Source organism: Lethenteron reissneri, chromosome 46 (assembly GCF_015708825.2).
Source record: "Lethenteron reissneri isolate LAM-NWPU_2019-01 chromosome 46, ASM1570882v1, whole genome shotgun sequence".
NCBI classification, from domain to species: Eukaryota; Metazoa; Chordata; class Hyperoartia; order Petromyzontiformes; family Petromyzontidae; genus Lethenteron; species Lethenteron reissneri.
In genome coordinates this window covers 4,748,103-4,773,711 of record NC_083824.1, presented here as the reverse complement: position 1 = coordinate 4,773,711, position 25,609 = coordinate 4,748,103, and the positions used below count along the sequence as shown (strand labels likewise).

At 51.9% G+C, this 25,609-nt stretch overlaps 1 protein-coding gene across 6 annotated transcripts in view; it reads left to right on the top strand.

The window, feature by feature from the left end:
* Positions 1-25,609, top strand: part of LOC133354231 (endophilin-A3-like) — a 79,156-nt gene that overhangs the window by 38,309 nt on the left and 15,238 nt on the right. For all 6 annotated transcript variants that reach the window (XR_009756552.1, XM_061570915.1, XM_061570914.1 and 3 more), the window contains 3 exons: positions 18,580-18,723; positions 19,995-20,128; positions 20,700-20,858. Coding sequence is in view for 5 of the 6 variants with exons in the window: in XM_061570915.1 (XP_061426899.1) it covers positions 18,580-18,723; positions 19,995-20,128; positions 20,700-20,858 (437 nt within the window). In the remaining variant the exon portion in view is untranslated. The remainder of the gene's footprint in view (positions 1-18,579; positions 18,724-19,994; positions 20,129-20,699; positions 20,859-25,609) is intronic.

Here is a 25,609-nt window from a genome sequence, read left to right as displayed (position 1 = left end):
ATCTCTTTCAACAACTGGAGCTCCCGACGCGAAGAGCCCAGCACAACATCATGCCACGGTAGCTTCACGCTGTGGCTGAACCTCTGTGTTTATTGTCAGCAAAGAAAGCAGAGACAAACAGAAGCAGTAGCACGCCCTGGAACGCCGTGTTTCAGTACAGACAAACGGCTCTCTCAAAAAAAGAGCCAACGCAGGAAATAGAAGTTTATTTTGTTTCAGTGTTTGAAGTTGATTTTTGTTTAACCAGGTGAGGGCTCAAGGGACAAGGATGAGTCACGTTTGCGAGAGTGGCATGGGTCACACAAACATTTCGCGAAAGAAAACAACAATATAAAGACAAAGAGCGGAACATCTAGCAAATATAAAATCGGGGCAAAAACAACCAAAATAGAAAACGGAGCAAAAGCGACTGCGTTACAGAAGAAATACAAATTGCAGCACAAGGCATAAATCACTGGTACAGAAAATACCTTTCGAAGTAATGCAATTTGGCTCTGGCAAATAACTATTCCAAAAACTGCTTATTGTGAAGTCAAGTGACACAAACACCAGAATGAATGTAGGGCGCTCATTGCACTCGCTCTGCGTGCGCCACGTCCTCTCTCAAAGATATCAGCGGGTCGTGGCCTTCCTTCCGCTCAGCTCCGTCCGTGATGTTTATTCAAGAACTGTGCATCAAGTACTCGGCCCTCTTCCCAGCCACATCCAATTGTCCCAATTACTCACGTCGCCTAATTCGCTGCCTTCCCCGGCTTCTTGCACCCCTAATGATCCCCCAGTCAAAACACGTTCATATTCGCTCCTCTCGTTTTCTCTACACATGTCCAGTAGCATGTGGCAAAGAGAAGGGGTGGGTGGGTGGGGTAAAAGAGAGATGACATAAAGATACAAAGCGAAAGCGACGAGGCAGGCAAGACGAGAGCGCGATGGGCAGCGAGCCGCCATCTGACGGACGGCCGTGGTGCGTCGGCCCCACTACGCGGGAGGGTGGAGAGGGTCATGGGCGTGGGGGGGGTCATGGGCGTGGGGGGGGGGCGTTGAACGTTGCCCGTTAGTCCACGACGAGGCACCCCCCGGTGTGTGAACGCCTAACGAGCTGATCGGCCGCGGGGAGATGAGATCGACTCCACTCGTCCCCCTCCTCCGCCCACGCGTCCCTCTCCGCTTTGCCTCGAGTCAAGATTCGTGTGCGGAGTTGCCGCCGCCGCCACGGAGTAACGTTTAGCGCTGCGCTTGCGGTCGATTCGATCTCCCGGGCGGTAAATTGGTGACACCGCGGCGAGTCGATCGGCAGGTCGCGTGCGGCGGGGTAACAACGTGGGTACTCCGACCGCTTCCGAGAGGTCCAGCCGGCGTCGAAAGAGTAGGCCAAAGACCCCGTCTGAGAGGGGCTCTCTACGGGTCTCTTTAGCAGAGACCCCTTCCGCCAGCGGGGGCGTGAGCGAGCAATTGCAGGGGCCGCGCCGTTTCGATCGTGGAATGAGGAGGGCACCTGTGGGAGCCTCTTGCCCCTTTGACCTTCTGGTATCAATAACACAATCGTGTTACGGTTCGGAGTAATTTCGATCGCCAGGGACCAGATCACCGGGAACACACCCGATCTCGTGAGATCGGTGAAGCTAAGTCGCTCTCTGATCTTGTTGTTGTTGTTGCTGTGTTTGCTTCGTCTGCTGAAGACGTTTCTTGGAATTCCATAAGCTAGTCGGAGCATTGCGTCGTGGGAAGGAATGGCTCCCGGAAGGGCAACGCTTCTGAATTCACCTCAACAACAACAACCAACAACAACCAACAACAACGACAGCAGCAGCGGCAGCAACTGACATTCTCATCGCGCCCGTAACATGAAACAAAAAAACATCTTAGAGCACAGAACGACAAAGCGGGACGCAGGAGGGGAGGGACCGGCAAGGGAATGAGTGAAAGGAAGCAATTAGAGAGGTCCGAAGGCAAGGGGTTGAAATGTCACATTTTTTTAGAGAGAGAGAGAAGGCAGAGTGGTAAACAGTGCCTCACCCAAAGCCAGTCGTATGATGTGCAGTATCTCTGTACACATTGTGACTTGCCTACTGAATTAATTTGAACAAAAGTTGAATGTATACTTTGTTTTTGTAACCTGGCTTACGCCCACCAACTCGCTAACCTCAAGAGCTGTCTAACGCACAAGTGGCTGAAGCCTGCTTTCAAAATGACTTGCGCGGCGGTTTCTGGCTCGGCGCTCAAACACAAAATATCGGTCCAATTTTTTTTAAGTTAGTTACTTGCAAATGACTTCAATTGGAAACATTCCGCGCGTCGCCCCCCCAACTGCGATAAAATTCAGCTGGCACCTCTCGAAAAGGAGTTCAGAGACTCAGCGAGGCCCCCCTGGGCAAACGAGTCAAGTAATTATTGCATTTCTGAACCCGTTAGTGACCTCTTCTATGGGAAAATGTAATACATTTACGTCACAAAATAGTTCTGTTTTTTATTGACCCCGAAGGGATGATGGGCTGAGTAGACCCCCAGCCAGGATTTGAAATGTCACCCTTGCAGGGCTCTGGCCACAGTGTCACCTGGTTGCAGCGTTTGTGAAATTTGGTTTCCCCAATTCAAGTATTCATGGAGCACATCTTGCGTTTCGCGGTTGTGAACGCTGGGTTAAAATATTCTGCAGTGGTCGCGTGTGCGAGGCAACGTGGACAAACAGGCAGTAACGTCTCATTCATGTATCTCCCTCTCCACATAAAGCATACAAAGTATTCTTTTACACAACCAAACGGCCCCACGGCCTTCTGGGAGTGCACAATTTCAGCTGCAAGAGTTTATCACAAGCTACCTCTGGACCATTTTTGACATTCGGTGCCTCATCAATGCCGGTGAATGGCCAGATGTGATGAGCACCAACCCTCTCGTTAAGATGCTTGAGACGCAGTGCAGGCAAAGATGTACCTGTAAAAGGCAGTACTGTATGCCAAACAGGTTTCCTATCACTGTTTGACATTGCAGTACAGCAAGCGGGTTCATGACCTGTCTGTGTGGACCTCAATGCCTGCATTTTCTTCAGACTATCTGGTTTTTTCCCACATGTGACATTTTTTTAAAATTCTAAATAAAATTAGCAAAACATCCCAAACCGGGACCCTGCCCTAAAATAACCTTGAGACTAAGCGAGGCTCTCTGCCCTGATCAACCAGTTTCCACAAGGGTTAATGCCCCCCAAACGGACGTGCGAACGAGCATCGGATCGTGACAGCAAGTGCCGGGCTCGGAGTGCCAGAGAGAAGTCGATCCCCGGAGCTCCCCCACAACACACGGACGGATCCCGCACGATATCTGCCCAGTGGAATGTTGCAATGGGGACGAATGAAATATTTAAGCAGCCACCTAGCAGGCAAGACAATGCCCTCGGCATCAGAATGAAGGAGGAGGAGGGGGGGGAAGGTGGGGGGGGCCTTTTTGGCAGTGGCATCACGTGGTTGACGTGGGCCGTGGTGGCGCGGGGCATGGGGTTGAGGGCCCACTTGCTTCATTGTTCCACCTCTTCCCTCGTAGCCCGGCGCCTGGGCCCGTCTTGGCCCCGCAGGCCTCGGTGCAGTTGCGCCGAAGTTCCGGCGTAACTACCGAGTGTGCAGTTGCACTGAAGCCTGCACACTCGACAGCTACGCCGGTTGGTCTGTGTGTCCGAGTGATACTGCTCTGGCCTGTGTCAAATGCAGAGGGCACGTGATGATGACGATGCTCGTGATCGTGGGACATCATTATGCTCATCCGTATGATGTCATCTATATATCTAGGACAGCCTCAGGGAGTCTTACGGTCATGTTTAGGAGGGCCCTCCGTTCAGATATTTAGGCGAGCCCTCGTTATTGAGTGTTTTGTGGAACGAAACCAGAGGAGCTGGAGGAAACCCATGGTTGTTATAGGTGGCAGCAGGGCTGCGCTATATGGTGATCAGCAGAGGGCAGTGCAAAAAAATCCATTCTGTCCTTCACTGCGTCCTCATCCATGTTCCGCATATTTGCCAAAAGCCAAAAATGGTGAACGCAACACCGTGTGCTCGTGAGAATCGATTGTTTACTGTTTATTACGCAAATCATTTGCAGTTGATATGGCGGCGTCACGTTCATGTTAACGTGTCAAACAAAACTATACAAATGAATATTTTACGTGCTATGAAGAAGAGCTGTTGCCCGAAACATCACCTTTATTATTTATTTGAGTGTTAAGTTTAAATTGATTCGTTACACGGATGTTCAGCCAGTTCGCCCCGCTATTGTACACGGGAGATCGGTGGCTCGTAAGCACAGCAGCAGCAGCAACAACAACAAAGGCATGAATGTGGTGGCCACACGCAGTGCTACTGACGAACGTGTTTGAGTATTTATTAGTTACTTGTACAATCGAGGAATCAATGCAAACGAGACGGTGACGAACGAGAGAGAGAAAGCGGAGCATTGATTCTCGCGCGTTCGTTCATTCGTCACCCACGGTCGGCGGAAGGAGCGTTGGCGCCAAACGTGTGACCCCTCGCGACAGCGTTTGCATGAACCGCTCTTGGCTGCCGTACACCGCCGTCTCGAGTGATTTGTTTGATCCACGGATCATGGGGGGGGGGGGGGGAGGAGGGGAGGCGATCGCAGGGAGAGCGCCATTCCTGTGAGGGGAGTCGCGGTCCCTCACTTCGACCGCTAACCGAAGCGCACTATTTGCTGCTGGAGTTTGCGCATCAAGACGGGGCGACGCATCCACAAAGCGACCGGTCGCAGGTGCAACGGTGACGTTTCTGACGGAGTCGAACCGTCGGAACATGGACAGAATCCTGAAGGGGTGGCAAGCGATCTAATTTATTCGTGGCAGGGCGGCTCGCGAGATGCCCGGCGACGGGACGGCTTCCCAGGAACCCGCTGTGCAGAGGGAGCAGCGCGGGTAGCCCTCCCACCCCCCTCTCTTTCTCTCTCTCTCCCGTGGCGTTTCCAGGTCGTGCCGCTTCAAGAGTCGTTAGGCGCTGCATCCGACGTTTCGCTCTGTGTGCCGACAGCAACGAGCGGCGCAAGACCAAAACAAATACACGCCTTCGGCAGAGCTTCACGGCGCCGCCGGCGATCAGACGCAACGGCCTCGTGGGACACGTGTCGTCAGATTGGCGCTGAATTATTGAGCGGAATTCGTGGCGTCGGTCAGAGGTCGCAACCGGGTACCCGATACCCGTACCCTACCCGATACCCGGCTACCTGTACCCGGCTGGGTACGGGTACGGGTACCCTATTGCGACCCAGGTGCGGCCGGGTACGGGTAGGCCGTGAGTCACTGGTGAGTCACCGTTTGTCACTCATTTCGGGTAGGGTACGGGTAGGGAACGGGTACCCGTACCCGGCCGGCTACGGGTACGGGTACCCATTTGCGACCCTGGTGCGGCCGGGTACGGTACGGGTAAGGAATCAAAACCCGTTTGCAACCTCTGGCGTGGGTCCCTACTCTACGCGCCGTGACTCCTGCGTGGCGGTGCTGCCGGTGCCACGCTGCGCTCGGTGTTAAACGAGAACTCCTTAATCGCCGCCGCCGCTGCCGAAAGAAGTCTCAGCCTCGCTCACAGACGTAATTGTTTTTTAAATATCCCCAAATAAAAGAACACGTACTGTACCCTCATCAAATTCTTCCAAAGCAAATATTCACCCCCCCTCCTCCCCCTCAGATTTAATTGTGAGCCGTCTTTGTGAAAATATTGGCTAGCCCTGCTGTGTGGGATCACTCGGTTATTTGACACGTTCCGTAGTTCCAGTGTTTTTGTTAAAACAACACGCACTGATATCGATAACATTGCCGCCGTTCGTCCACGTTTTTTGTTCGGAATCTGTGATGCAACGGTTTTTTAAATGGATTTCGGAAATAAGAGGTTACAGCCATTGTCACTGCACAGCTGAATGAAGTTGTGCACGTGCCGTGTCAGTGTGAGCGCTTGACCATGCTTCACCACGCTGGTCGGTGTGGACTTTTCAAGTTTCAAGTTTGCTTTAACCAGGTGCGAACTCGAGGAGGGAGCAGGAGAGGGTGGCCTGGCAAAGGTTTGCTTTTTTTTCATTGGAAAATGTTATGGTGAAATTTCCCAATTTTAATGTAATGTATAGGATTCTGAAGCTAAACACAACCGAGGAATACCTTTTTTGTTGAAAATTAAAGCTGTCAAAATTTTGACAATTTTGGCCAACAACGGCATGGCTTAAGTATTCAATCGAGAGAAGACAATCGAGAGGAAAAAAGAAAACCTCTCATCCAAATCAAAGTGAAATCAAAGTGAAATATTGAATTCCCTGTAGCCCGATTCCACGGTCAGTCAAATGTACATCTCCTACGCGTTAAATATTCAACAGGTGTGCGGTGACAGCGGCACCGATGCGTAAATAGTAACGGATACGTGTGTCTACGTAATGGGGATGGAGCACGTTCGGACGTCACTCGCCGCTGTTATTATCTGCGACCAGCAGTATCACCAGGTCGCTGGGTTCATTAGTGCGGTGGTGCGCTAACTGCTGTGCCACAGCTCCCCCGCTCGCCTCTCCCCTTCCACCACCCCGGGGTAAATAATTCAACTGGTATTGAATTTAAAGGCAGCACAAGTTGAATGTTAGTGACTCCTGTTGCACACAAGCAACAGGAGAGCACTCTTCATGCTTGGTGGTCCATAGCCAGGACTAGAAATGGCATACTCCCATTATCACTCGCAACCTCCCACAGAGTGATACATACATTTTAGCTGCCCAGAGTGATGATGGGCTCCGTTGAGTTATCGCCAGACTCGGTGTGTGCACCGCAAGGCTACGTTGATGTGTCCATGGAGAAAGTCAGTCGGTGTGTCTGCTTCGTAGATCCATCTGTCCGCGTAAGAAAAAAATTCTAAGTATTTCTTGCACAACTCATCGGCAGTTCACGAGCGTGGATTCAAACAAGCCTTGCTCTGCTGATGAGACACTCTTGTGTGGAAACCAGGCCAGAGTTGCATTGTATCGGATTAAATTGTGCATTCTCAGAAGGTTGCATGAGAAATACTTTTCTTTTTTTTACGTGGAGAGACAGGAATATTAAGGAGGCATAGTATCCATTCTGTTACAATTTATTTATATTCTCCACAACGACTGAGAATTATTATTATGAGTTGTGTATTTAGATCGAGCGTGCATAATGCAGAAACATTTGCCGCTGGAAGAATAGGAAAGTTGAGAGATGAGCGCTCGCTGCAACATTCAGCGGTGTGTGTGTCTTGCTGTGCGGCTCAGGAGGGCTGGACTTTAATGAAGCTAGCTGGCAGAGAAACCTCCAGCTTGTGAATGCAGGGGCATGGCGGAGGATGCGAGAAATGTCACGGACCCGATAGGTGTACAAGAACTAGGAAGTTTTGAGTAGAATGCGACAACATTTGCTCTCGATTTACGAGACATCTACCATAAACATTACCAAGCTGCAGTGTGTACACAATTATTTGGCTCGCGCCGGATTCTGCAAGATCCCACCGTGTCTGTCCAGTGCTCGCTGAGCTGCATTGGCTTCCAGTTTCCGAACGAATACGCCATGAGGTCGCATCCATTACACACAAAGCGCTTGCCACAAATTAACCGCAATACCTCGCTGATCGTCAAAGAGCATAAACCATCATCACGCGAACTCCGGTCATCCTCGCAGTGGCTTTTGGCTCCCCATCGAACAAAGACGGTGTTCACCACATCGCACGTGTTCAGATGCCCTTCTGCGGCCGTCTGGAACACTCTTCCGACATTAGGAAGCCACTGGAGCTCTGCAATTTTAAATAACCTAGATTAACAAACTCATTTCTTGAGAACAGCTTGTTGTTGTGTTTAGTTTGTTGTCCTTCCCCTGTACCTCCAAATAGCACGGTTGGCTACGTACGGTGCAAAAGAAGTTCAACATACACACGTACATACATAATGGGGGAGAGGATCTTGCAATTGATGGGGACACGCGTGCGTCACGCCGAGAATGGTCCATTTCCAAGACGGGCACGGGAGTGGCACCCAGCCAACGGCCTCCAAGGGAAGTCTTAAGGCAGACCGTGGTAGCGGCGGCGGCATGCTGTCAGAGCGAACTTTGAAGGTCTGCCGTTAACCTTGCAACAGCTGTGCTGTTTAGCAGAAGGAAGGAAGCGATGACGTGAAGTGCGGTGGCACCCAACGGCATTTCCTGAAATGACCTCTCGCTCGCGAGCCCAACGTATCCTTTCGGAGATTCACACGGCGCCGGACGCTGTCCGCGCGACAGCAGAAGAGCCGTGCTCGCTGAAAGCGCAAGAAGATGAATATGATCATTAACAAAGCACAAGCTGCCGAGCCAGCCTGTTAAGCGAGCCTCGGTTTTATTTTTGGATTCGAATAATGCACACGGAGACACGCACAGAAACACGCGCACCGAGCGGCCTGGCACTCGCTCATCATTCTGGTCCACTGCACGTTGCACTTGAATAACAATGCCCTTTCAAAGTACTGCCAGACAATAAATATATGACTCCGCATATCCTGTTTTCCACGTACATATTTATATATGGAAATATTTTAATATATATGTGAGTGAATTCTCTCAGCAGTTTTGGTTTAATACGAGAAAAACTCTGGACGGGTTTCAACATTCACTGTCTCCATCAGCAGACCAGTTCTGGTAAACTGCCCTATCGGTTACACACGCGTCCTCGTTCGACGCAAAATTCAATAACGTGAGACTCAAAATAATCATTAGCGTCATTGTCGATCTGGCAAAACCGCTCCAAAGGCTGTAACCAGTCCGGCGATCGTCAGGCACAAGTTGTTTGAAACAAGAGTGTATGTGCCTACATCACTCCAATGCAGATTAGAGTGGTAATTACAGTACAGTAAAAATCAAGATTCAAATCAAAATAGAATAACTTTTTACAGTAGGATATTTATTCGTGTATATTTGTATGTTTACTTGTGCCAATTTCATTAAGTAAACACGTAAAAAAATACACGAAATATTTATACAACACTAAAGCCGTCGGATAATCGATGATCGACTGATAGTGTTTTTATTGTTTTATACGCTCAAGAAGGACGCAAACAACTGGTAGGGTTACGTAGCGATCTGTTTAGGGGGTTTGTAGCTTTGGGAAAGCGCGTGAAGTATGTCTTCTGATGGACGCACAGGGGGCAAGGAGCCCATTGGTTCTCTTAAAAAGGAGTGGGAAAAAATATCCTCGTAAATGTTTTTTTTTTAAACAACCGCAGTCGCGCCAAGATGTCTCGGAGCAAACCGAGACACATTTAGGACTCCGAGGAATCGGACGAAAACACCCCAAGCGAGCGGAATACAGAGAGCGGCTGATGATGGATCGTCTTGACGTCAACGTTTGTGAATGTTTTTTTGACATCTTTTCCGACTGCCCTAAAAAGCCAGTTTGTTTACAGATTAACATTGCCTCTCCCCGCTGACTTGGGTCGCTTTCCTCTACGTAAGTTATCTCGTATATATTATGAAATGCGAATGTACATGTTTTAAGTGTAATTCACATTCTTGCTTCGCATTATTCGCATTTTTTTTATCGAGTTGATAAAGTTAAGTCTAGCTTTGTTCAATTTAAATGCATATTAACGTACTTACATCGTCCTGATGGCAAACCCAATTCTACGGCGCTGCTGCTGCTGCGTTGGCAGCGGTGCACAAGCAAACGGTTTGACCAAAACCACAGCTCAACACATTCGCCAATAACATTGCGAGACCTTAACGAGTAAATAAATAAATACTTTTGGTCGACGGCGTTTCGGCAGTGGCCCTTCAGTGCCCCTCCTTAACCTCTTCCCCGTCGCCCATTCCCTCCCCTCGACCCTCCACTCCTTCCCGTCCCTCCCCTATGGGGCCGTCCATAAATGACGTCACGCACCTGGGGGGGGGGGTCAGACATTTGTGACGATGTGTGACGAGGGGGGGTTTGAGAAATGTGACGTCACATCAAAATGCGCAACTTTAAATAAATATAGACAACATGTTCTACTTAATTAAATAGACTTTTTAATAAATGTTTTCTCCTACAACATCAGAGTGCAGCGCCACATTAAATACGCACTACAATGACAATAGTTTAAAGCGATTTGAAGCATGTTTTATTTTTTTTGGGGGGGGGGGGGTCGGGGGGCAGAGCTTTGTGATGTAACATTTGAGGGGGGGTCTGACTTTTTGTGACGCCATGTGACGAGGGGGGGGGGTGTCAAAAATCGTCCAAAATCGCGTGACGTCATTTATGAACGGCCCCTATAACCCTCTCGTGATCCCTAAGTCCCCCTCTCTCGCTGCCACTCATTCATCAATGCCTTGTAGCACCCCCCCCCTTCCGTCAACTCCGCCGTCCCATTCTGTCGCCGTTCTGTAAGCGATGTCATCAAGTGCCTTGCGCGAAGGCGGCGCTCTATAAATATAAATGACATTCGATTCATGGCTATGAAGGAGAAGGGCCATAATAATGTTATGCAGTTAGTGGCCGAGACCATCAAATGAGTTTTCTTGAGAACCCAGGTTCATCATAAATAAGGGCCGATGCCCAAAACATCGCCCGTTATGTATTTGTCCATTTAAGGGCCAACGAGTTTCCCTGACGAATGCGTCGAGTTCTGCTGAAGTAACCAGGGGTCATCGCCCTTGCTAAAAAAAAAAGTAGAGGCCGGTTTTTCCATCTCTCCCAATGGGTTTATTTCCTCTTTTTTGTCCTGATGACGATCGCTTGTGTCGTGCTCGAAACGTCGTAGTTTTTTATTTTATATTAATTTTTATATTTTTTTTAAATTTGAACCTATCCACGTGACTTTACCGAAAGACCCAAAGAATATGAATTCCTGCAGTCACGAAAGCTTTTAAGTCAAGGGTTTATTTCATATTCTTAGGTTTTTTCGGTAAAGTCACATAGGTAAAAAAATATAATTAATAAAAGTAAAATAAAAATCACGACGTTTCGGAGGCAACACAAGCTTCCGTCTTCAGGTGGAACCGTCACAGCACGATTGCGGACAACGGAGATTGACTGACGCCGCGCGTTGGGGAATCGAACTGCGGCGGCCCTGACTGGCGGCTGCCTTGTTGCAAGAGAGGTGCGCTTGAGAAACTCTGCCCAGGGCAGTTTCCTTCCCCTTGGGAGCAACTAAAAAGAAGCCGGCTCTCAGAAAAGACAGGACACTGAGGGGGGAATTTTTCTGTTTTAGTTTCCAGTCGTGAAAATGATGAAACGTCAGTACACAGAGTGGGATGCTGCAGTTGCTCGATGGTCACTTCACTGGACTTGCGATCCAGCGGTCGCCGGTTTGACCTGGTGCGGCCGGGTACGGGTACGGGTAGGCCGTGAGTCACCGGTGAGAAACCGTTTGTCACTCATTTCGGGTAGGGTACGGGTACGGGTAGCGTACGGGTACCCGTACCCGGCCGGGTACGGGTACCCGTTTGCGACGCTGGTGCGGCCGAATACGGGTACGGGTAAGGAATCAAAACCCGTTTGCGACCTCTGGTGTAGCGGGGTAAAGTGTGGGTACTCCCACCTCGAACAAGAAGCCTGACCAGCATGGAAGAGTAGGCCAAATACCCTTTGATTACTTTATCACGCCGCTGCTGACAGAAGGGCCTACCACTTGATTGAGGACTAGAGAGCGCCTGTAGACTGCACTTGGCCTACTCTTCCATGATAGCCAGACGTCACGAAAGTAAACTATTTAAACTATTTTTTTCATGGTGGGGCCCCCACTGAGCTATGTAGCTGTTTTTCAGAAGCCACCTGGCCACAAATGATAGTTCAAAAAAGTGATTCATCGCGTGGAAATGTATAGCAGCCAAATACTCTAAACGCCGTGATGTTGATTCTAAATGTGAGGGGAAAAACCGGAGGACCCGGAGGAAAATCCACGGCACCACGGGGAGAGAGACACCGCAGACTCCAAATATATACAGCAGCAGCAGGCGTCAAGGTCGGGATCGAACCCGCGACCTCCTGCACACCAGGCGAGGCAGTTAACATCTCGCGCGCCCAAAAGCGTGAGAGTACCCACACTTTATCCCACCACACACGCGACCGGCCCATCGACGGACTGTCTTGTCGCCCATTTATACTGCTGGCAGGTGGGCGGGGGATTAAGAAACCTGCCCATTATCGTTTCAACTGCCGCGCCGGGAGATTGAATGGAACCGGCGACCTCTCGGTTGCAAGTCCAGGGCGGCCGGCGATGCGGCGGTGGCGGCGGCGTCATCCTCGTGGTTTGGTCACGATGTGGACGACGCGCACGCACGGGAGACCGTGATTATGAGCTGAGGTGTGAAGGCGACGCCCGAGGGTGTGTGGCGGGCAGCGACGAGTCTCTGCACGTAACGAGACGGCGCTTCTGAGAGGCCGGATTCTTGGAAGCCTGTTTCACATCGCGGTTAGCAGTTCCTCCGTCCGAGCGCGTCTCGTTTCGTCAAACCTTGCTTTTCCCCGAACAGGCAAAACGGCAGGCGGCAGTCACGATAATAACGACAACAACGAGAATGCCGTTCGTTCATCCAGGAAAGCATCCGTGCCTCTCAAAGACGATGGGCCACTTTCCTTTCTGAACGTTTTAATAATCCAGGAGGAGGCGCCACGGGCCTGGACGTGTGTTCAGCGACGCAAGCGCACCTGCCGATCGGCGACGGCGCCTCCGACTCGACGCGAATTTCACTCGCGCGGATTCGTGCGCCACCTTCCGAACGCGGTGTCCGCACACGCCCTCCGCTCCTCGTCGTCGTCTGCCGTCCATCACGTTCACAACGCGCTCGCTGCTCACGACCGACGACAAGATCACTCGCCGGTCGCTGCCCGACGCCCGGCTCGTCGGCTTTGTGCGCGAGCGGCGCGATTCCAAGTCGGGCCGGAGCGCTGTGTTCGCTCGCCGGGAAAAGGGGCTTTAGCCCAACTGGATTCAGGTTTTAAGTTTATTTTTGCGCGACCGGTCGAGAATTTGAGAGACCCAGGATGAGTCTCGTTCGCGAGAGCGATCTGCGTCGTCAAGATCAACAACAAAAAAGAAAGTTATGCAAAGAAGCAAATAGAAATCGCTGCAAAAACAACCGTGTCCACTTGAGAAATCAAAGAATATTGCCCAAATTAAATCGTTGTTAAATAATTTCCTGTAGGATTATGTCATCTGGTGCGGATGATTTTTGTAGGACTGATCATATAGTTTCGATTTAAAGCTTTCGTGACTGCAGGGATTCATATTCTTGGTTCTTTCGGTAAAGTCACGTAGAAGGGAAATAATAAAATAATAAACATAAAACATAATAAAATTCTCACGACGTTTCAGCCATAACGCAAGCAGCCGTCCTCAGGTGTAGAACAGAGCTGTCGGAAAGACAGCGTCCTAATGGACGCTGTCTTTTATTTTTATTATTTTATTGTTTCCCTTCTTCGTGACTTTACCGAAAGAACCAAGAATATGATCATATAGTGTGATTGCAATTGAGCTACAGAAACATTGAACGGAAATAGGGTGACCATTTGACTCGTATGTGAACAGACGAGGATGGACGTCAACTGGGTGCAACGCCTGATGTCTCGGTGACACCCAGTGGCCTGGCTATCGAGTGTGCAAGCGGTGCATTTGCACCGGGGGGGCGCGTGCCAACGACAGAGAACTTCCCAATTGGGCAGTGACATGGCCCAGCTGTGACCTGCGGTTCGATCCGGGAAGGCCCCCTGGTTATTACTGCGGGTGTATTAGCCGTATAAATGCGTGCTCTCTGCTCCACAGTGGACGTTGAAGATCCCGTGGCGTCATTCGAACAGAGAGGAGGCCGTTGTGTGTGCCGGAGTCGTGGCCCAAAGTTCCAAAATTTGAATTAAATGACACTTGTTGGGATTCCATGCAGCAATCATCTTGGCCTCCTACGGGCAGACTAATGGCCCACTTAACGTTGTTCCACACAGGGACAAGCGGCAATTAGGGTTCCCCGAGGCGAAAAAGAAACTAAACTGCTCTGTGACAACGTTTTGTTACGTTGTGGGCGCAAAATAAATGCAAGTATCGTCATATTATTTACGCTGCATAACTGGCGACACCGTGTCTTCTGTGCGACTTCATTTACCTCTGCCGCTTATGGCGTTAATATGCATCTCCTAATGATCTCTGTCGAATATTGAATGTCACCAGGGTAATGGGTTTCTGGTGTCGACACTGAGCCATCTGTCTGCCGTCCGCCAACACAGCCGCATAACGGCATTGGTAACGCTCATAATACAGGGTGTTTTTGGGTTGGATCGCATAAATATAGAGATGTGTCGTTAAACCCGCCACCACCCGACACAGCCAATTAGTAAGGTTTGTCATGTAAACAGAGCATGCCAATTCATTACGAGTACAACACACCAGTGTGTTGGAGAGCAAAGCCACAGCATTTACAATCTGAGTACGACGTTACTGGCGAAACGTCGTACTCGTATGGCTTTGATCTCCAACACACCAGTGGGCTGTACTCGCAACAAATTGCCATGTTCTGCCAGCGATGTTCTGATGATGGCGTTGACGGTTACACCGCCGGCGTCTTCGAGGGGGAATAAGGGGGTGCCGTGTCCGGGTATCGAATGATCCGTTGCACCGATGCAACAGCAGCGTGCGAGTCGTGAATCTGAATATGAATGGGAGCTGTCCGGATTGGGCTTCATCGTTTGTAAAGAAACGTAATTACTGGGGTTGGACACCCACGTCCTTGGAAGCAGCCTTCAGCGTCCGTCAAACGAGCGCGAATTATCCTCGTGCGAAATTGAAGGCTTCCGGATCCCCGGCTAGTGGCAGTTTGAGCGGTAAAACGCAGCCATTCTGTCAACACCTGCCGACGTGGATGACTAAAGAATTGAAGTGTAAATGCAGGTTAAACCGAACGGGAAAACTGTTCCATCTGGTTACATTTGTAATTACTGTGCCAGATTCGTGTGGCAACAGGTCCGTCTAGTCTGCTGATGCTGCTGCTGATTATTATATTATACTGCTGATGCTGCTGCTGATTATTATACTGCTGATGCTGCTGATCGTAGAGTGAAAACACGCAGGTCAAAGCAAAGTGATGTCTTCTCTGATGCCTTCTATCCCCCGGTGTGCTCGAGAATGTTTTAAAGTTGTCTTAACCGTAACAATAATCTTAACTGCAATTTTTGAGTGCAGTGATAACTCGCACATTAGTTCAGTGTCAAGAATGTCTTGGCGTGCTTAGAGGCCTTCTGCTTGGAACGTCAACGCAAGGGGACTGTGAATTACCCAGCATGCAGCAGCAGCAGCAGCAGCAGGCGTCTCGTTCACCTTGGCCTCCGTCCGTGTGGGGTCCACGATTTAAATCCCACGTCCGCCTGCGAGTTTCTCCGGGGAGGGAATCTGCGTGGCCCTGCAATCATCGCGGCACTTTCCCCACCGGCGCTGCGCACGGCGGCGATGTGGTGTCGCGTGTGACAAGCCAGAGCCAAATCTTGACTTGAAGCTTTCGTGACTGCAGGAATTCATATTCTTCGGTCTTTTGGTAAAGTCACGTAGATAGGTTCTTTGATAATACAAGATCCTATCTATGTGACTTTACCGAAAGACCTAAGAAAAGGAAGCCAGAGCCACTTGGTTTTTCATTCTCATGGTGGACATTTAGCCAAATTAATAATAATAAAAACGAATTCGTTGTGAAGTGTTTATTTTTTCTTGGTGACCGGGATGAGAGGCCATCGACCCACGCGCTACGCTCGAGAAGCTGCTTTAATGGCACAGTAGGCAGCGGCTGAAACCTGGAGTCGAACTCAGGCTGCTCATCGCTCTGACCTCTGACCTCTGAGCCACCAGGCCACGTCCTGACGAAGTTTTTTTTCTTGTTGTGTATATCACGGGAAAAGGACGCAAATCTTCTAGGTGCAATGCGACCCGCAAGGCTGGCATCTGGGTTGTCAAATCGGTCCCTCTGCATCCAGCTGGGTGGGCCTGCAGATGGATGGATGAATCAACACATTTTGTTTTATTACAATATTTTCCCGGACAATCCCCTCTTGCGATGGAACATCTCGTTTGAAAGGGTGTCCGGGCTGCCGATTAGCTCTCAGGTAGCGAACGGGCAATGACGTGTGTACACAAACATGTTAACGGGCCTTAAGTAGACGCCATTCGCTGCAAGAGCAGCCAGTGACAAACAAATATTCCATCACCATCTGTCCAAAGTGTCTAACGGGCCTGCTAAAGTGCGTATGCGTGCGATGTTTTTCACGGACCGTGCTGTCAACGCAATGCTGGGTGAGGGGCTCCCCAGTGCACCCGTGAGGACAGCGGGGGAGTGTTATTTGACCGTACTTCACCGCACTGGGTCGGTGCGGTTTGGCGAAAGATCGATCGTCGTCGAGGCCAGAGTGTGTGTGTGTGTGTTCAGCGTCCACTTTACGACGCCGCAGTTGAAACGACGCTGCTGCTGCGAGGTTCTTAAATCTCCTGCCGCCTCTATCCACCCGGGCGGTATGAACGGCCGTAGCATGGTGAGTCGATCGGCAGGTTGCGTGCGGTGGGGTGAAGTTGTGGGTATTCTCACGTCTGGCCAGCGTGGAAGAGAAGGCCAAAAATAACCCTCCAGGAGACGGCCTCTCTCGGAGCTCCTTTGGAGCCCCTTCTGCCAACAGTGGCGTCGGGGAGTAATTGCAGGGCTGCACCTTTCCCTTTTCCACATTTATTCCTATTATTATTACCGATGAGTACGGCTTGTCCTATGGATAGACTTGCCCCGGCCATAAGAATGTCAATTACCACCACCGGCTCAGCGCTGTAAATGAGACTTTCGCACCACCGCAACGCTCGTCCGAGCAACAAATAACCTCGACTTTGACCTGTCACCTTTCCACCTCTATTCTTGAAGTGTACGAACGTGGCTGCTTGTGTGCAAGGAGCGATACAAATGCGTTGTGTGCAGGAGCTGAACTGAGAAATCCCACAGGACAGGTCCAATCGCTCGACAAATGTAGTGAATTAAACACGAGCCAGTCCAATTTGCAAATCGACAAAGATGTCATCTTTAGTCGACTGTTGGGATAAGTGCTGTTGGCGGGCACCTATTAAGGCCAGCACAGCACGACACACGAGAGGGTGGGTGGACAGCACCATGCCTGGCCGCCTTTGTCTCCGCAGTGCTGATGTTTGCACACCGCACCAGGTACTCATTTATGGTTGAGTCGACCTAGGGGATGCCCAGGACCGGATTACATATTCGCCACTGTTACATATGTATGTTGAATTTATTTTTCACCGTACGTAGCCCACCTTGCTAATCAGAGGTGTGGGGGAAGGACAATAAACTAAACGCAACAAGTAGTTGTAAAGAAATTACTTTTCAATCTTGATTATTTAAAAGTACCAGAGCTCCAGTGGCTTTCTAACATCGGAAGGAAGGGCGTATTCCAGACGGCCGCAGAAGCGCATCTCAAAGCGCGCGATGATTGTTCATGAGCGGAATCGAGCCCTTGTCGCCGACTTTGCAGCGCATCGCAGCGCTAACCGCCTGCGCCCGCCGCTCGTGAAGGGTGCGCAAGTCAGACGGTTGAAGCGAGCGGGGAACGTTTCCCCGACGTGGCAATAAAACGCCTCGCATCTCCCTCTCGTCGGTCGTGGCTGCGCCGCAGCAGCAGCGTACCATTAAAGCCAACGCGTGAGGCCTTAATAATGCACATTACAAGCCACGCTCAATAAATACGGGGTTTAAATTTAACGCGAGTGAGTCAACGCCGACATGTTCATTAACGATGCGGCGGCACCGGCACTTCCCCATTGGTGAGTGAGCCCGTTTCTGTAGATGGCATACTTTTGGGCTGATGTGACATTTGAAATATATTCGGATCGCCAGAAATGTCGCATCTAGGCCCCCTGAACACATTCCTCGTGTGTTTGTGTGCGTGCGTACGTGTGCGTGCGTATCGAGGCTGGTGCCCTCCAACAACACCGTTCACAATGGGCAGAGCACTGGGTGACTTAAACCCATTGCAGGTGGTACAGTGGGCAGCACGGTCGGTGCATCTACCAGCTTTCTTAGTCGGTCAACCCATCGTGTATTTACGTTGAACTTCTTTCACACCGTACGTAGCCAACCGTGCTAATCGGGTCTGTCCCGTGACCACCTGCCAGCGAGCCTTCGACGCTTCACGTGACCTCAAAGTGCACCTGGCCTGCACGAACGGTGTGGTCACGCCACTTAGCGGCGAATGGCAGCTGTTGTTGCCTCGCTCTGACTTGACCTTTTGGTGTTAGTTCTCTGGTCGTCTAAACACTGATGCAGAGGCAAGGCCGTAAAGAAGGCTGCCTCTGGTGTAGACCAATCAGATTCAAAGACAATGCTCAAATTATAATCGGAGCATGTTTGTTTGCTTGTTTTTGCCACAAGTACCGTGTGGTTAATGCGGAATTGATGCCTTGAAATATTAGGGATCTATTTGGTGTTTGCACATCTTAGCACCTGCCGTTTTATTGGCAGAAAGGGTGAAGCCTACTGCTATCTTTTTCTTCACCATTTTGATACTGGCAAAAAAAAAAGTGCCAGAGATGCCGAGTTGTTTTCCACGTCCGGTCAATCGCTCTCTCTCTCTCGCCTCAGCGTCGCGCGCCAAGCTCGGGATGCTGAACACCATGTCCAAGATCCGCGGCCAGGTCAAGTCCACGGGATACCCGCAGCCGGAGGGCACGCTCGGGGAGTGCATGGTGAAGTACGGACAGGACCTGGGCGAGGAGTCCAACTTCGGTAGGGGCCCTGCCGTCTCGCGCCGTCGCACGTCCCCGTCGCGAGCCGGGGCGATCTCTCGCCTTCCCCAGCTGCAATGGTGGCGTGGCTGCGTGTATCTCTATCACTGTAGGTTTTGACGGTTGGGATGTAGAGCTCTCACACGGCAACGTCGCTCCCACGGCAACGCCGCTGCCACGGCAACGCCGCTGCCACGGCAACGCCGCTCGCACGGCAACGTTGCTCCCACAAAAACGCCGCTCTCACGGCAACGCCGCTCCCACGGCAACGCCGCTCGCACGGCAACGTCGCTCCCACGGCAACGCCGCTGCCACGGCAACGCCGCTGCCACGGCAACGCCGCTCGCACGGCAACGTTGCTCCCACAGCAACGCCGCTCGCACGGCAACGTCGCTCCCACGGCAACGTCGCTCCCACGGCAACGCCGCTCACACGACAACGTCGCTCCCACGGCAACGTCGCTCCCATGGCAACGTCGCTCGCACGGCAACGTCGCAATGTCATTTGTACACCAACGTCGCTTACGCGGCAATTTGAATATGCAGTTCCTAAGAAGCTGCCACCTTGTGGACCAAAGTGCGAGACAACCGGAAACATGATCGAGCAGCGTGTCTCTCTCTCTTCCCTGCGGTTGAACCCGCCGACTCGCTTATCTCTGCCAGACGTCGCAGCGCGAGCAAAATTGGCGTGCGAGCGATCTCGCAGTTCGAGTAAATCCAATGAGCTATGAAGCTCTTTCTCACAGATGTCCGGTAGGGGCGGGTCAGCAAGTCACATTAATCTTGCAAAGAAGGGATACTGGAGTAAGATAGTACTGTTAAGCAAGTCACTCTTGAATAAATGTATAGCATGGACGTACAAACCACAGTTGCCGAGCAGCGTGCACAGGGGCCCAAAAGCCCACCCAGTGGCCAGCATTCAAAGTGCAGCAGCAGGCCAGGGTTGACACGGGTCTCCGATTGAGCACGGCGAGAACTCGGGGATGGAACGAAAGAGACGGAACGATGGGTGGGTAAATCCAAACATTGCGTGGATCGTGTGACAACCGCGCGGGTTTAGTTCGAGCCGACACGGTTCTCCGATTGAACACGGCGAGAACTCGGGGATGGAACGAAAGAGACGGAACGATGGGCGGGTAAATCCAAACGCCGCGTGGATCGTGTGACAACCGCGCGGGTTTAGTTCGAGCCGATCGCGAGCGGACTTTCCTTCCCCCCCTAACCCACCCACCAACCCCTCACGCTCCTCCGCCCCTCCGCCGACCGCCTCCAGGCCAGGCCCTTGTGGACGTGGGCGAGTCGTACAAGGAGATGGCGGAGGTGAAGGACGGCCTGGACATCGGCGTCAAGCAGAACTTCATCGACCCCCTGCAGGGCCTGCAGGAGAAGGAGCTCCGGGAGATCGGGGTGAGCGCGGGCTCCGCGAGTCGTCCGTCGACGGTGCTCGCGCAGTCTAAGGCAAAGGTCCCCCCCCCCTCCCCGTGCGCAGTGGCCTTAACGGACTCTGAGGGGCAAGTGCCGTTTGGCGAGTAGCGCCCTACGAAGGCCGGCACGGTCGCACGAGGGGGTTGGGCTGACCAACACCGCGCCCAGCCGCCTTTGTCTCCCGAGTGGCAATGTTTCCACACCGCACCAGGTACTCATTTGTAAGGCCGAGTCAACCGAGGGGAGGAGGCCCCAGGACTGGTTCTGATATCCACCAGTTGAGCATTAAAATTGCTAGGTTGGTATGGAGGCGGGTGGTTAACTCGGCCAATCATCCCTCTAGGGTCAATAAAACCGAGTACCACTTTGTTGGGAAGTCGACCGTGGTTTGTTCTATGGATAGACGCCAATACCGCGATAATCGTCGTTGTGAAAATTGAATTAACATCGTGGCAGCCGTAGCCACGGCACAGGGGCTTGCGTGCGGCCTTGTGATGCCACCGCCAATGACCGTCGCGATTCTCTCGGCTCTCCGCTGCTGCCGCCGCTACAGCAACACCTCAAGAAGCTGGAGGGGCGGCGCCTCGACTTTGACTACAAGAAGAAGCGCCAGGGCAAGATCCTGGAGGAGGACATCCGCCAGTCGGCCGAGAAGTTCGAGGAGTCCAAGGAGGTGGCCGAGAGCAGCATGTTCAACCTCTTGGAGAGCGACGTACGTACGCCCCCGTGCGTCCTCGCCCACCCCGTGCGTCCTCGCCCACCCCGCGCGTCCTCGCCCGCCCCGCACGCTCGGACGATTGTTTGATCGTAAGGTCCACCGGAGGAGATGCTGCAGCAACCGCCGAGGTGTCATGGCGAGCACACCGGACTTGCAGTGCAGGAGAGCTCCGCACATTCATCAGTAACACCACCGTGTGAGCCTTTAAAGATTAAAAAACCCGATATCTACACAGCAACACCCCGATTTACGCCCTCTCACGTGACGGACTTTCGCCGTAACCTCCCGAACTTATTGATACCCAATCCCGTTTACGAACTGTGTGCCTTGCCGTAATGTACTCGAGAGTTACGAACTTCGCCGCTAGGCCCCACACAGTTTTATATTCCACAGCGAACATTCATGCGCCAGATGGTACCTCCCAGCGTGAGTGTCCCTGACAGGCTGCGGTCTTTCTCATGTCTACTCTCTTCATTTTTTTTCCCCCACACTGTATTGATGGAAACAATTTTTTACACAAGTGTAAACTATTTTTCGTCTGAAAAGCAATTAATAATAATGCATCTATCAATAATATAAACTTACTTTTCGCACCAATGGTTCTGTACCACGCTACGCTCCACCATCCCATCCCTAGTAATAGTACAACTACTATTAGTAGTAGGTACAACTACTTTTAGTAGTAGGTACTACTAGTATTAATACTACTAGTAGTACGAGTAGGTTCTGTACCACGTTACGATCCAACATCCCATCTTCGATTTAAGTACTTTCAATTTACGTTCTGGTTTTCAGGAACGCATCTTGGATGTCAACCGGGGTGTGCCTGTACTAGGTGATGTCTTGGGCAGTGGCCCTTCGTCATAGCAGATGGACATGATCCAGGGGTCGCTGCATTGATCTCCCGGCGTAGCAGTTTAACGCTTTCCCCTTCCGAGACATCTGTAAGTTGCAGGGTGCGTCCTGTTCACCGCTGAATCTCGAAACGCGCGAGCGGTTCAGCGGTCATTTTATTCAGAGAGGACGTAACGCTGTTATTTTCAAGACATCGTACTCACCGCAGAGAACCGTAGCGGCACGACCGCACTCAAGCATAGCCGGCGCCAAATTGTGCCACACGCCCTCCCATATGCCCTTCATGGTGACCGGCTTTGTTCGACGGCTCGCCAAAAGCCGCTGCGAGAATGACCGGAGTTCGCGTGACGGTTTGACGAGATCATCAGGTTACCGTGGTTCATTTGCGGCAAGAACTTTGTGTGTAATGTCGGCACGCAATGGTCCCGCGCCTTTCCAATGGCGTCACGGGATCTCTTAATGCGCCCCGCTGTGTTAACCAGAACGGCCTGCCGGATTCCAACCGCGAAATCGCTGGGCCAAACATCGCCGCCCCCAATGGGAAATACGGTCGGCGACAGGGTGGAACAATAGAGCTCCGATTTTTAAGTGAGAATCCAACTTCATTTTGGAAGGACAAAGAATGATGACGAAGGGAGAGGTGCACCGTGAGCGATTAAGGTCGCGCGGATGAACGAGAGGAACAAGGTAGAGACGGGTTAATGTGGCACGGGGGGAGGCGAGGCACGGTCTGGTGGTGGTGGTGATGGTTGAGGTAAGTGGCGGGAGTGGCGGTGAGATGGTTGTGTTATGGTAATCTTCCCATCTTCCCGGGGAAGAGATGGGGCCTGACGAAGGAACACGAAACCAATTTGTACGAAGCGAGACAATTCCGGCCTACGCCAAATGACAATTTACGGCTCTTGTGGGTGTTTCCACCCCCCTCCCCCCCCCCCCGCTGCGAAACTGTTGGGTGAATGGAGGCGTGTAAAATATTCACGTCAAATATTTCAACGTAAACATTTAACGACGGCCGAACACGAAACTTCCTTGGCCGCCTCGTTGCGACGTCTCCGAGTTTCTGCATGAAGATGCGAGACGCTCGATTTTGATTTGTGTATTTTTCCCATCAAATGTTATCCCACGTGCCCAGCGTCATGATACCAAGTATTAATTTGGGTCTCTCGCTTGAGCAGTGTTAGAGAATGACCCGTGGAAGCGGATATCCTAGAACTACTTTTGAGATCAGACCCAGATCAGACCTATACTTGCAGCCGTTGTGGCAGGACCTGCCTGTCCCGCATGGGCCTCGTCAGCCACCAGCGTGCCTGCAGAAGACGTGGATGTCCTCCCTAGATTTTCGTTCGCGAAGCCAAGCCATGATGACTTTTGAGATCACTTCAGATAATCCCTGGTCCCTACAGCAGGGGGAATCGGTTTCCCATGCACCCTGCTGAGTCACATGGATAAATGCATTTTAATTCGCAGACCCGGAATTTAACCAAATTGTGTGCTGAACCAAAGTTAACGTGGCGTTATTTTTTTACGTGAAGTTATTTATGGCTGGGCAGAGAGCATCAACTCCGCCGCACTTGAGAAGCAATCCGGTTTAATCGCAGGGAGCAGCCTGTGGTCAGCGGGGCCGGTTCAACGCTCCGACCTCTCAGCCACGCAGCGCCGTCTAATCTCCGCAATTTTCGACCTATCAGCCACGCGGCGCCGTCTAATCTCTGCAATTTTCGACCTCTCAGCCACGCGGCACCGTCTGATCTCTGCAATTTTCGACCTCTCAGCCACGCGGCGCCGTCTAATCTCTGCAATTTTCGACCTCTCAGCCACGCGGCGCCGTCTAATCTCCGCAATTTTCGACCTTTCAGCCACGCGGCGCCGTCTAATCTCTGCAATTTTCGACCTCTCAGCCACGCGGCGCCGTTTAATCTCTGCAATTTTCGACCTCTCAGCCACGCGTCACCGTCTGATCTCTGCAATTTTCGACCTCTCAGCCACGCGGCGCCGTCTAATCTCTGCAATTTTCGACCTCTCAGCCACGCGGCGCCGTCTAATCTCCGCAATTTTCGACCTCTCAGCCACGCGTCACCGTCTGATCTCTGCAATTTTCGACCTCTCAGCCACGCGGCGCCGTCTAATCTCTGCAATTTTCGACCTCTCAGCCACGCGTCACCGTCTGATCTCTGCAATTTTCGACCTCTCAGCCACGCGGCGCCGTCTAATCTCCGCAATTTTCGACCTCTCAGCCACGCGACGCCGTCTAATCTCTGCAATTTTCGACCTCTCAGCCACGCGGCGCCGTTTAATCTCTGCAATTTTCGACCTCTCAGCCACGCGGCGCCGTCTAATCTCTGCAATTTTCGACCTCTCAGCCACGCGTCACCGTCTGATCTCTGCAATTTTCGACCTCTCAGCCACGCGGCACCGTCTAATCTCCGCAATTTTCGACCTCTCAGCCACGCGGCGCCGTTTAATCTCTGCAATTTTCGACCTCTCAGCCACGCGTCACCGTCTGATCTCTGGAATTTTCGACCTCTCAGCCACGCGGCGCCGTCTAATCTCTGCAATTTTCGACCTCTCAGCCACGCAGCACCGTCTGATCTCTGCAATTTTCGACCTCTCAGCCACGCGGCGCCGTCTAATCTCTGCAATTTTCGACCTCTCAGCCACGCGGCGCCGTCTAATCTCTGCAATTTTCGACCTCTCAGCCACGCGGCGCCGTTTAATCTCTGCAATTTTCGACCTCTCAGCCACGCGGCGCCGTCTAATCTCCGCAATTTTCTACCTCTCAGCCACGCGGCGCCGTCTGATCTCTGCAATTTTCGACCTCTCAGCCACGCGGCGCCGTCTAATCTCCGCAATTTTCGACCTCTCAGCCACGCGGCACCGTCTGATCTCTGCAATTTTCGACCTCTCAGCCACGCGGCGCCGTCTGATCTCTGCAATTTTCGACCTCTCAGCCACGCGGCGCCGTCTAATCTCCGCAATTTTCGACCTCTCAGCCACGCGGCACCGTCTGATCTCTGCAATTTTCGACCTCTCAGCCACGCGGCGCCGTCTGATCTCTGCAATTTTCGACCTCTCAGCCACGCGGCGCCGTTTAATCTCTGCAATTTTCGACCTCTCAGCCACGCAGCACCGTCTAATCTCTGCAATTTTCGACCTCTCAGCCACGCGGCGCCGTTTAATCTCTGCAATTTTCGACCTCTCAGCCACGCGGCACCGTCTGATCTCTGCAATTTTCGACCTCTCAGCCACGCAGCACCGTCTGATCTCTGCAATTTTCGACCTCTCAGCCACGCGGCGCCGTCTAATCTCTGCAATTTTCGACCTCTCAGCCACGCGGCGCCGTCTAATCTCTGCAATTTTCGACCTCTCAGCCACGCGGCGCCGTTTAATCTCTGCAATTTTCGACCTCTCAGCCACGCGGCACCGTCTGATCTCTGCAATTTTCGACCTCTCAGCCACGCAGCGCCGTCTAATCTCTGCAATTTTCGACCTCTCAGCCACGCGGCGCCGTTTAATCTCCGCAATTTTCGACCTCTCAGCCACGCAGCACCGTCTAATCTCCGCAATTTTCGACCTCTCAGCCACGCGGCACCGTCTAATCTCTGCAATTTTCGACCTCTCAGCCACGCGGCACCGTCTGATCTCTGCAATTTTCGACCTCTCAGCCACGCGGCGCCGTCTAATCTCCGCAATTTTCGACCTCTCAGCCACGCGGCGCCGTCTAATCTCTGCAATTTTCGACCTCTCAGCCACGCGGCGCCGTCTAATCTCTGCAATTTTCGACCTCTCAGCCACGCGGCACCGTCTGATCTCTGCAATTTTCGACCTCTCAGCCACGCGGCGCCGTCTAATCTCCGCAATTTTCGACCTCTCAGCCACGCGGCGCCGTCTAA